General features: G+C 35.0%; 1 protein-coding gene across 6 annotated transcripts in view; it reads left to right on the forward strand.

The window, feature by feature from the left end:
* Nucleotides 1-13,271, forward strand: part of TOGARAM1 (TOG array regulator of axonemal microtubules 1) — a 77,840-nt gene that overhangs the window by 19,542 nt on the left and 45,027 nt on the right. For 5 of the 6 annotated variants that reach the window (XM_077909161.1, XM_077909165.1, XM_077909163.1 and 2 more), the window contains 4 exons: nt 393-527; nt 7,317-7,622; nt 8,773-9,035; nt 11,613-11,845. In XM_077909161.1, coding sequence (XP_077765287.1) covers nt 393-527; nt 7,317-7,622; nt 8,773-9,035; nt 11,613-11,845 — 937 coding nt within the window. The remainder of the gene's footprint in view (nt 1-392; nt 528-7,316; nt 7,623-8,772; nt 9,036-11,612; nt 11,846-13,271) is intronic. The other variant, XM_077909162.1, reaches the window with a different exon arrangement.

Consider the following 13,271-nt stretch of genomic DNA (forward strand, 5'->3'; position numbering starts at 1 on the left):
CGAACCACTAAATTCTATACCTGAAACTAATATTATACTGTATTTTAACTAACTGGAATTTAAATACAAACTTCGGTTGGGAGGGGAGAAAAAAAGCCAGATCTGGGGAAATGTTCCCTGGTAAGAGGAGGAAACATGTAGAAAGAAAGTTTTTTGTGTATATTTTTCAATATACCTTTTTTTGTACTTTTCTGGTCTCTCTTCTGTTCTTGAACCCCTGATACTAATCAGATATGCCAATAGCAAAACTATCCCTTTCTTGCCTGCCTAGTTCACTGTATAATTTATTCCTATAGTTATTCCTATACAAATGAAATCAATATTTCTGAAATTAGATGTATTTATGAAATAAAGTTAACATTTACTTTTATGTTTTTCTCTTCCTTCCAAAGGCAGTACTGGGACTCATCAGACAAATGTTTCTGGCAAATATGGACAACTTGGATTTTCACAGATATTTGGGAAAACTGGAAGTGTGGATTCTGACTTACAGTACCTTGGGACAACTAACAATCATCAAGATAAAGGTTTAAATTTCAACTTTATTTGAATATAAATGATTTATGAATATTATGTGGGATTTCCAAATGTTGTTTGCATGTTATTTTGTGAAATTTATTCATTGCAAAAAAGAAAACGATGTATTTTTTTCTTTTTTTAAGATTTTATTTATTCATGAGACAGAGAGAGAGAGAGAGAGGCAGAGACATAAGGCAGAGAGAAAAGCAGGCTCCTCACAGGGAGCCTGATGTGGGACTCGATCCCCAGACGCAGGATCACGCCCTGAGCTGAAGGCAGATGCTCAACCACTGAGCCACCCAGGCTTCCTGATGTTGTATTTTTAATAATTTTAATAATTTTTAAAAAATAATTTCCCCTAAAATGTTAGATTTAATAATCTTAATGTAGGGACACTGGATGGCTCAGTGGTTGAGCTTCTGCCTTTGGCTCAGGGCGCGATCCTAGAATCCCAGGATCAAGTCCCACATTAGGCTCCCTGCATGGAGCCTGCTTCTCCCTCTGCCTATGTCTTTGCCTCTCTGTGTCTCTCATGAATAAATAAAATCTTTTAAAAATAATAATAATGTAAATATGACTGGTGAAAATTAGAGAGTTTATTTTATTTCTTTAAAGATTTTATTTATTTATTCATGAGAGACACAGAGAGAGGGATAGAGGCAGAGACACAGACAGAGGGAGAAGCAGGCTCCATGCAAGGAGCCTGACATGGGACTCGATCCCGGGTCTCCAGGATCATGCCCTGGGCTGAAGGCAGTGCTAAGCTGCTGAGCCACCCAGGCTGCCCATAGAAACTCATGGTGGAGATGAGCATTTTAATACCAACTGATTAAAAACATTATTCATGAAGAAGTACTGTGTTAGCAAAAGACAATTATTTTCTATAACAGTTTTAACTTTTTTTGAGAGAGAGAGAGAGAGTGTGTGCCTGTATAAATTTCAGGGGATGGAGAGAGAGAATCTTAAGCATGGAGGCATGAGGGCCTCCATCTAAAAACAAAACTACTTTTTCAACCTGAGCCAAAATAAAGAGTCAGATGCTTAACCAGCTGAGCTACCCAGGCACCCTAGCAGTTATAACTTTTTTTTTTTTTTTTTGCAGTTATAACTTTTAAGGCTGCTTAGAATTTATTAAATCTCCTGTAAGGAACCATAACTTCCTGACTAGCTATCATTTCAGATATCTTATATGTCTCTAAGATATAGATCGTAAGGAAGGGCTTCAGGCTGGCTGACAGTTATATGAATTTTGGATTTGAAGGGAATTCTTTTTTTTTTTTTTTAATTTTATTTATTCATTCATTCATGAGAGACACAGAGAGAGAGAGAGGCAGAGACACAGGCAGAGGGAGAAACAGGCTCCATGCAGGGAGCCCAACATGGGACTCGATCCCAGGTCTCCAGGATCATGCCCTAGGCTGAAGGCGGCGCTAAACCGCTGAGCCACCGGGGCTGCCCTGAAGGGAATTCTTTAATGTCTATGTTAATTAATAGCTTTATCAGTTATTATTTAGAGGTAGATCAAATGAAATATTTCTTTTTTTAATTTTTTTTAATTTTTTTTAATTTATTTTTTATTGGTGTTCAATTTACTAACATACAGAATAACCCCCAGTGCCGTCACCCATTCACTCCCACCCCCCGCCCTCCTCCCCTTCTACCACCCCTAGTTCGTTTCCCAGAGTTAGCAGTCTTTACGTTCTGTCTCCCTTTCTGATATTTCCCACACATTTCTTCTCCCTTCCCTTATATTCCCTTTCACTATTATTTATATTCCCCAAATGAATGAGAACATATAATGTTTGTCCTTCTCCGACTGACTTACTTCACTCAGCTCAAATGAAATATTTCTAGCGGTATTTTAATTTTTGTTGCATATCCTTTACTAAAGTTTTTGGAATAATAGGGATGTATCCCATCTTTGTTAATGAAAAGTAATGCTCATTTGAAATCGATAAGGAAGATTTAATTAATATAGCACTTATATTTTAGTCCTCCACTCATCACAGAGGGTCACATGACTACATAAAGTTTTTCTTTATGGTGTTACTCCCCATAAAACAGTTCATCTTACTTAATGATACAGATATTTCCTGAATTTTGACTAGATAGACTTGGGATTATCTATTAGTAGAAGCAGCAAGGATTCTCTCTGTTGCTTAATCTCATCCTTTTTAGGATATCCCCAAATGATTACATTACCTTTGATAACTACCTCCACTCTCAGTGGACTGAGAACTCACTCTCAGAACTTCACAGAGGCTCTGGCTTTTCTGTAACCTCTCCAAACACCTATAAGACCGGCTATTAAAGGGATATCATATTCTTCCAAAGTCAGCATTTAACTTAATAATAGGTTGTAGATTAAAAATCTATTAGGACCACTACCATGTCAACTAATATTCTCCGTGGGATTTTTGTGGAGACCTGGGTATAGATGCCAGATACCAAACCATCCAGAAGCTTCCATGCCAGTTTTAAATGTTGCAGTGATTCACACCAAACATTGAAAATGTTAGTATATTTTTTGGCATTCTATTGGTTCTATTTATGTGCATAAAAAGATTTGATATTTGAGTTCTTTGTAAGAAATATTTTTAAATCTCTTAATAAAAGGAATATATAATGATACACTGACATGGAAGCATCAGAATCTTTTAATAGAGCATTGCAGTTCAAATCAGGAACTTGAAAGTTTTCATTCTGCATGTCAACTTGTGACTTAAATCCCCTATAGTGCCCTTTCCCACCCAAATAAGATTTAGGTAGAAATAAAAGTCCTAACCATGTTGTATATGAATTAAAAATAAATGATATATAATTATATGTAGTTCTTTAAGTCTTCAGAAGAAAATTTTTTTAGTGTATATAAGTTAGGCCTTTTGTTGTTGAAAATCTTAAAATTAAAATAATAAAATATTAAAGAAAATATTAAAGAAAAATTAAGGGAACCATAAATGGTTATGAATAGACTTTTGTATTAGTTGAGGAATAACTTTTTAAAAATCAAGAAAAAGTAATAAAACACACAATAAATAGAAAGCACAAAATAAGGTGGTAGAATTAAAGCCAAATATATCAGTAGTTACCATAAATGTCAGTGGATAGAACTTAACATTTGAATAACATAGATGGGGCAGCGTGGTTGGCTCAGTGGTTTAGCGCTGCCTTCAGCCCAGGGCCTGATCCTGGAGACCCGGGATCGAGTCCCACGTCAGGCTCCCTGCATGGAGCCTGCTTCTCCCTCTGCCTGTGTTTCTGCCTCTTTCTGTGTCTCTCATGACACATAAATATAATCTTTTTAAAAAATAAATAAATAAATAACATAGATGGTTTTATTTATTAGAATGCTGGGGGGTTTTTGGTTTATTTTTTTTCCAATTTTTAAAAGTTTTTATTTAAATTCCAGTTCATTAACACACAGTGTAGTATTAGTTCCAGGTTTACAATATAGTGATTCAGCACCTGTATTTTTGACGCTATCACAGAAAGGAAGAAAACCATATAAATGTGTCAGGATGCGGTTAAAATTCAACATCTGCATGATTACAAATTCATAGCAAAACTATAAATAACTTTCTTAACCGGATTAATATCTGTTAATACCTATAGCAACTAGATTTAGTGTTAAAATATTAGAATTCACTTAATTTTTTTAAACCTTAGCTTTTTTATTAATTTTTATTTAAGATTCTGCTTATTCATGAGAAACACACAGAGAGAGGCAGAGACATAGGCAGAGGGAGAAGCAGGCTTCCTGGGGGGAGCCTGATGTGGGACTTGATCCCAGGACCCCAGGGTTACCACCTGAGCCAAAGGCAGACACTCAACCACTGAGCCACCCAGGTGCCCCTGGAATTCACTTTAAAGTCAAGAGTAAGATAAAAATGTTCCCTGTTACCATTGCTTTTGAACATTTAGTTATTAATCCATCCCTCTAGTACTAATTGGGAAGCAGGCACTGTTCTAGAATCTAAAGATCAAAATCTAGTAGAGGACAAAACAAAGGAATAAGAAGAAAAAAAATGACTGTTGTGAAGAAAAATAAGGCAGGGGACAGAAGGTGATAAGGAAAGTTTCTTTGGACTGAAAATGTTTAAGCAGAAACCCAAATGAAGTGAGGGTGTGTGTTACATGGATACCTGGAGAAAGAGCATTCCAGAAAGAGAGAACAAAGTACAAATGCTCTGAAGTAGGACCATATTGGCTTATTGGGCCAGTAGCAAGGTCAGTGGAATGAGGAGAGTAATATTCAAAGATAACATGGGGCCTTGCAGGATATAGTATTTGGGAGTTTATCCTGAGTGGGAAGGGAAGATATGAGAGGTTTTGGAGAGAGAAAAAAATAGCATGGTTTGACTATTTTTTTAAAAGATCAGAGTTGCTATATAGAGAATAAGTTCAGTAGCAATGGAGGCAGGGTACAAAGCAAACTAGTTAGGATATGGCAGTTGTAAAGATAAGAGATGGTATGGTTTGCCTTAGTAAGGAAGCAATGAAAGTGATGAGAATTAGGTGGGTTCTGATATACAAGGTGGCCATAAAGTTTGGAAACATAGTTAAGTTTATAATGTATGCTAATATAATATGAATAAGCCATTTATTATGTATTCACTGAAGTTTTCAGACTCAGTAATCACCTTGTGTTGCTAATGTAGGACCAGGAAGATTTATTAATGGACTAGATGTGAAGTTTGTGAGAAGAATCAAGGATTAGTCCAATATTATTGGCCTGAGCAATTTGAGGAATAGAGCTGCCCTTTACCAAGAAGAGGAAATTTAGGAGAAGAGTAGATTTGACCGTGAAATCAAGAGTTTTGTTTTGAAAATGTTAGTTTGGGACAACTGTCTCTTTAATGAAGATATTGAGTGGCATTTTGTTATTAGATCTGGATACAAAGGAAAATCCATGCTAAAAATTTGGGAATCATTGTATTCTCTATCTAGGGAGAGCCTAGCTCAAACTTAAAAGTATAAAATTTGTAGAGGAAGAAACAAAAATTATCATTACTTTCAAATAAAATGTGATACAATATGGTAATTAAGAGGACTTGGAAGCCACAGTGCCTGGGTCTGTATCCCAGCTTTATGATTTCCTAGTATGTGATTTTGGTAATTTACTTATCCCAGTTACATTTTTTCTTTAAATCTATAAGATAAGAATAGTACCCACAAGGTTGATAAGATAAGAATAGTACCCGCAAGGTTGTCGTGAGGATTACATTAGTTAATACACAGGGTGCCTGGGTGACTCAGGTAGTTGAGCATCTGCTGTCAGCTCAGGTCGTGATTTTGGGACCTGAGATCCAGCCCCAGGTCTGTCTCCCTGCTCAGTGGGAAGTCTACTTGTCCCTCTCCTTCTGCCCCTCCCCTGTATGTGTGTGCACACATGTGCTCTCTCTCTCTTTTACTCTCTCTAATGAATAAATAAAATCTTTAAAAAATAAATAAAAATACACTTTTCTAAAAAAATTAGTTAATATACATGAAGTGTTTGAATACCATTTGGAACAGAGTAAAGTGTTCAATAAGCATTAGCTCCCATAATTATATTATTAAAATTACTAGATTATCTACAAAGAAAATCTGAAAGGATATATAGAAAACTGTTAAAATATTAAACAATTTAGCAAGGTAGCCCAATATAAAGCCAGAATATAAGGTTAATAAAGTTACTAGACACTAGGAACTTTCAGAAAATATAATTTTTAAGAAAAATTACAATATCAACAAAAATCTATAAGTATATGGAAATCTAACAATATTTACATACCTTTTATTATGAAAACTAAAATATATTTCTGAGAGACTTTAAAAAAGACCTAAATAAACTAAAGGAGATCCCACATTTTTAAACAGGGAGGCTAACTATCAGCAAAATGGCAGTTATTCCTAGATTGATCTTAAATTCAGTGTCATTACAATAAAAAACCCAACCAGGATCTTGTATAGGACCTGGCAGGCTGACCCTGAAATACATATAAAAGAATAGAAGGCCAAGAATTGCCAAAATAAGTTAAAGAAGATTAAAAAAACGAAGGACACCCAATCCTGTTGGATAGAATCATGATAAATAAAACATTGTAATACTAGTGTGGGGATAGACAAAATAGACTATGAACCAATAAGAAGCCCCTAAGTGTGTGTGTATACATACACACGTGTATGTGTTGGGGGGAGCTTTATAGATAAAAGGACAGTTTAAAACATGGCACTGGGGGATGCCTGGGTAGCTTAGTGGTTGAGCATCTGCCTTTAGCTCAGGTCATGATCCCAGGGTCCTTTAGCTCAGGTCATAATCCCAGGGTCCTAGGATCGAGGCCCGTATCAGGCTTCCTGCAGGGAACCTTCTTCTCCCTCTGCCTATGTTTCTGCCTCTTTCTGTGTCTCTCATGAATAAATAAATAAAATATTTTAAAAAATAAAATTAAAACACGGCACTGGGAAAATTATACTATCTATACAGAAAAAGTTAAATTGGATCTTTACCTTATACTACACAAGGAGAAATAAACACCAGATGGGATAAAAACCTGAACATAAAAAGCAAAAACGGGGGCACCTGGGTGGCTCAATGGTTGAGCATCTGCCTGTGGCTCAGGTCATGATCCCAGAGTCCTGGTATCGGGTCCCACATCGGGCTCCCCAAGAGAAGCCTGCTTCTCTCTTTGCCTATGTCTCTGTCTCTTTCTCTGTCTCTCGTGAGTAAATAAATAAAATCTTTTAAAAAAACAAAAACAATTTAAACTCTTAGGTGTATATACATAAATAACATATTCTCTTCTGGTTTTTTACAGTGTATGCAAGCCTCAATTTTGCCCCTAAGACACAGCAGACATTTGGTGGCCAAACAGAACGTACTTCATCACACTCTGGTCTAAATCCAAGTCCAGGAGGCTTCATCCTTCCATCCTATCCTCTCTCATCACCTCGAACTAGTCCAAAGCACACATCTCTTACTGTATCTCCAAAGAAGTCTCAGGATAATTCCGTTAACTTCTCTAATTCCTGGCCTCTTAAAAGCTTTGAAGGACTACCAAAGCCAAGTCCCCAGAAAAAGCTTGTCAGCCAAAAATCATCTGACCCTCCAGGTAGAACTGATGGTAAAAATTAATACTTTATTGAAATTTATTTGTGTTTTTGAATTATTGCTTTGGAGTTAGGTTGTTTGATCTTTGAAAGCTAGTAAACTGCATTTTATTTCTCTGAATTAATAAGCATCTAGGAAAATAATAGTATGTTAAAAAGATCAAACATGTAATACAAAATGCAAATGAAGTTGTTATTTCTTTTCTTTTCTTAATTTTATACTTCAAAATCCTTTTTCAGAATTAGGCAACTAATAATGCTTTGTAATGAACATGAATGTGAACAGCCTGAGAGCCTAAGTAACAATTTTAGCTTTAGAAATATAAAATGTCATTCATATAATTATTATAATTAATGTTTAGTATCCATTTATTCTACATTTTTTTTGAATTTGAATTTTAGTGTATGTTAAATTTATTTTAAAGAGTTTTCTATTATTAACTAAAATATTCTTTTCTTACCAAGAGCCCTCTCCAAAATATTGAAATTAGCATTTAAATTTATTCAAGACAGATCAATCTCAAAATAAAAAGTCTATTAAAAGCAGCCCTTGTATTCCACATACTTTCTTATCCCCATCCTCTGAGATGAAATGTTCCACCTTTAAACTACGCAGTAACACTGGTGTCCAGTTTATAACATTACCATAAGGTCATTTGTTGCATGGTTAGTCAGTTATATCCCTTTTTCTTAGCACTAAACCTTCATTTCCTCCATTAATTTCTTCCTATGTTTGTCTTTCCTACAAGATCAAATATTGTATTGAAAGCTGAGAGTTTATTCAGTTTGTTCTCCCGTGTGCCCAGCATTACTACTTTGCATATAATACTCATTCACATGTTGCTTACATAATTAAATGAAGCCAGGAGAATAGTCCTTCTGGCTTACTTGTGGACTTTACCATACAAATACTGGTTATGATAATGTCTATAAAAATAGAAATTTAACTTCTTATATAGTATTTTTATTTAATATGAATTTCTGATGACTCATTTTTGTTTTATTTGCTAGGTGACACTGATACTTTGATCTCATTTTAAATAGCAGTCTAATAAAAGATATTTTTTTTAATTTAAAAACACTGTATTCCAAACACTTATAATTATAACTCCCACTTCCCTGAAATTAAAAAAAAGTAAGTAAAATATATTTTTTTTCACGCAGGAGAAAATTCTCAAGAAAAACTTTCTCCAGTTCAGCTTACACCTGCCTTGGTGAGATCACCATCTTCCCGACGAGGCCTAAATGGAACCAAACCTGTCCCTCCCATACCAAGAGGAATCAGCCTTTTGCCTGATAAAGCTGACTTAAGCACAGTTGGACCCAAAAAGAAAGAGCCTGATGATTTTTGGAAGGGTGAAAAAGATAGTCTTACGATTGATCTTTCAGAATTAGATATCAAAGATAAAGATTTGGATCAAGAAGAGGTTAGAGCCAAATAATAATTTTTAATAATTTTTCAATGCTTGTAATTTTCAATAATACAATAGCTTCTATTTAAGGAAAAATCAAGTACTTTTTAATTCCATAACATGTTTTTTAATAAAAATATTGCATGATCCTTATAGAAAATGCAGAAACTATAGTGAAGTATTAGGAAGAAAACTAATCATACCAAATCCCACTACCCAGAATAATTTGCCATTAACAATCTAATGTGGGATCCCTGGGTGGCGCAGCGGTTTGGCGCCTGCCTTTGGCTCAGGGCGCGATCCTGGAGACCCGGGATCGAATCCCACATCGGGCTCCTGGTGCATGGAGCCTACTTCTCCCTCTGCCTGTGTCTCTGCCTCTCTCTCTCTCTCTCTCTCTCTCTCTCTGTGTGACTGTCATAAATAAAAAACAAAACAAAACAAAACAATCTAATGCGTTTCCTTTCAGTATTTCTTCTATGCAGATACTATTTCTTTTTAAGTTAAAAGTATGAGTAATACAGCAATATATTCATACACTAATTCCTCCCAAATGAACAATTTGCATATTTGTTTCCTCTTTTTATTTTTATTTTATTTTTTTAATTTTTTTATTTATTTATGATAGTCACACACACAGAGAGAGAGAGAGGTGCAGAGAAACAGGCAGAGGAAGAAGCAGGCTCCATGCAAGGAGCCCGACATGGGACTCGATCCTGGGTTTCCAGGATCATGCCCTGGGCCAAAGGCGGAGCTAAACCGCTGAGCCACCTGGGCTGCCCTGTTTTCTATTTTTAAATAAATGAAACCTAACATAGTTCCTTCCCAATCTAGTTACTCCCCCCTTCTCCACTGGAAGCAACCACTGTCACCATTAACTTGTATTTTATGTGTTTTTATACTTTTAATATATTAATATTTTGATATTTATTTTATTTTATTTATTTTTTTTATATTTATTTTATAACCATAATTTATTTTGGCTTATTCCTAATTCTTTGCTATTGGAAACAATGCTGAACATTCCTGAGTATGTCTGTTTTGTATACGTACAAGTTTATCTTTATGAAACTGAAATACTATATACTCATCTTTGAATTCTCAGTCACTTCATTTATACTATAAAAATCCATTGCCAATATGACAACTCTGTACATACTAATTATGTCAGAGAAGGAATATGGTTACTATGTTACTACTACTATATGCACTATTTCCATAGATGCTTTCTTTTTATCATATTAGTCTGCCTGATGTCAGGTTTAAAAAAGTGTTTTACATTAAATATGTAAACTGAAACACTCAATGATATTTTGTGGTTTTATTTTTGCCTGTTTTTAAGATGTAAGCATCATATACTGATAGTTTGCTTAATAAAATTAATATTAATGCATATTCATTTTAAGGACATTTCTTTAACATTAAGCTGGTGTACCAAAATTGGTTCTTAATGAATTAATTAGTCATTCCCACTTCTGACTGCGTGTAAAATCTTTCCTTTCCCCTCCACTCCTAGTTTTATTCCACTGGTACTAGGAAGAGAATTCATTTAAAGGGAAGAAAATTCTAGAAGAGACATTTTCCTTCATAACTCATAAATTTCATCTGATGCTATGTATTTTTGCGTTATTTGTATGATATCTTAAAAATAACCCTTTTTCTTTAGTGAATAATTGAAAGGGTAATTTCTTTTATATAATTATTGGTAAATATAGGAGGATAGTACTATTTTTAAATATTCAACCTTCCAGGGATTTACTAGGGAAGTGACCATATAGTTGAATCAACCACTATAATTGTTATAATCAAAATGTAAGTGAAATACAGTTTATGTATTTCTGGGTTCCTTAATATTTTTTTTAAGATTTTATGTATTTATTCATGAGAGACAGAGAGGCAGACACATAGCCAGAGGGAGAAGTAGGCTCCCTGCAGGGAGCCCCACGTAGGACTCAATCCCAGGACCCCAGGATCACAACCTGAGACAAAGGCTCAACCACTGAGCCATCCAGGTGGCACAGGGTTCCTTAATTCATTCAAGGTTCCATTCCCGACTTTAATATATTTGTTTGCAATGGCAATTTCTACTCTACATTTCTAGAAATACTTGGCTTCATAAGTCATATACAGTCATCTGTTGTTCTCAGAACTCTAACAATGACAAACTTGATATAAACTTCAAATTTTATAAAGCTGATTACTTTTCACAGAATTTTTAAATGGCCACATCCATACACCAATGCCCTAAGATTAGCGAGACCTCACTGACTTCAACTCTGATGTCTACCATCTGATTCAATGAGTCCTTTACTAATTAAATTTTATTATATTAGTCATTGTTCTCAGTGCTGGAAATACCATGGTGAATAATAGCTTAAGATCCTTCCTCTTAAAGGCGCTTACGGTCTTGTTTATAAATTGGTTGTTTATAAAATATGTATCTTTACTCTGTACAAATATGTTAATATCCATCTTGTTAGTACCAGATTGGAGAATGGCTAGCTAGGTATAGTGAATGGAATTTAAAATCTAAGGATAACTTTTACTCACATAAATGTCTTGTAAAGTTAATTGTTTTTATTTTTTTCTTAGATGCAGAGCTCTCTTAGGTCCCTTCGTAATAGTGCAGCTAAGAAAAGAGCAAAACTGAGTGGCAGTACTTCTGATCTTGAAAGCCCTGATTCAGCAATTAAGCTCGACTTGATTATGGACTCACCATCTCGATCTTCCTCTCCAAACATCAGCTCTTACAGTGAAAGTGGAGTTTACAGCCAAGAATCATTGACTTCTTCTCTGTCTACAACTCCCCAGGGGAAGAGAATAATGTATTTTATTTTTTGACATGTTAAATGAATGCCAATCTTTAATTTGTAGTCTGACCCCTAATATCATATTTGAAAAAACTTTAAAACTATGTATATTCTAGGTTTTAAGATGTTGAAGTACATTTAAAAGACAGTGGAAAAATTTACAGATACTGTCTTGCATGGCTTTTGCTTGGGTCAGGTGGAGAGAGAGAACACAACCTTTAGTGCAACTTAGAGCTCCTACAATAATATAAGCCCATATTCCCCAAGCCCTAGTTGTTCTCCTGCCTAAGATTTACCCTAATATTCTGAGTTCTTTTTTTTTTAATATTTTATTTATTTATTCATAGAGACACACAGAGAGAGAGAGAGAGAGGCAGAGACACAGGCAGAGAGAGAGGCAGAGGGAGAAAGAAGCAGGCTCCATGCAGAGAGCCTGACGTGGGACTCAATCCAGGGTCTCCAGGATCAGGCCCTGGGCTGCAGGCGGCACTAAATCGCTGCGCCACCAGGACTGCCCAATATTCTGAGTTCTTTAGCTCTGTTCTGGATCATCATTTGATTCAAATCAAATCATCATTTGATTCAATGATCAAAAGATCATTCAATCTTTTGCAGTAAACCTATACCTGATATTACTGCTTTCATTGAAAACTCAGCACCAATTTCCTGTAATTGGTTAGATAAACTCTACCCAGCTATTACCTCGCTATTTCTTACATTTTGTTGTTACATTTTCTAGTAGAAGGTTAGGATTCCATGCTGTAGCTTTTGCAGCTTTCCCAGAAGCCTCTTTATTGAAGTTCTTAAATTAGAGTCTTGACTGCCCCACAACTGACAAAGAATATTTAGTATAGCAGTTCACCAAACTTTTCCAGATTACCTCAGTGACCTCTAAGTCTTAAACAGTGATCCCACCTTGATTTCTGAGAATTTCTGTAACTCTATTCTAGGATTTTGGGGAATATCTTCCTTTATTTTGGACAAAAACCTAAGAGTAGAATTGCTAGGTCATAGAATTTATCTTTTTAAATAACCGCTGAACAGTTTTCCAGAATACTTGTGCAATTTTATACTCTCACTAGCAAAGTATGAGAGTTCCAGTTGTTTCACATCCTTGTTTATATTTGTTGTTGTCAGTCTAGTCTTATTTTTATTTTGTTGTTGTTGTCCGTCTTTTTAACTTTATTTTCCTTTGATTTTATCCTGAACCAATCTCTACATTTTTAACTTAAGTAGCAGCTTATTTTACAGTTGGAAAGTTTTCTTACTGGAAATTACTTTGTTGTAATTACCTGGGTAAAATAATGCAGTATATTTACAAAATTAATTTGGAACAGCTACATGGGCTAGTGAAGTGACTACATTTATGTTTAGTTACCAGACATTTGAAATAGCTATTTATCTTTTAGACCTAAAGTCCTTCCTTTATCTTCTATGAATG

The sequence above is a fragment of the Canis aureus genome, chromosome 9, assembly GCF_053574225.1.
Source record: "Canis aureus isolate CA01 chromosome 9, VMU_Caureus_v.1.0, whole genome shotgun sequence".
NCBI classification, from domain to species: domain Eukaryota; kingdom Metazoa; phylum Chordata; class Mammalia; order Carnivora; family Canidae; genus Canis; species Canis aureus.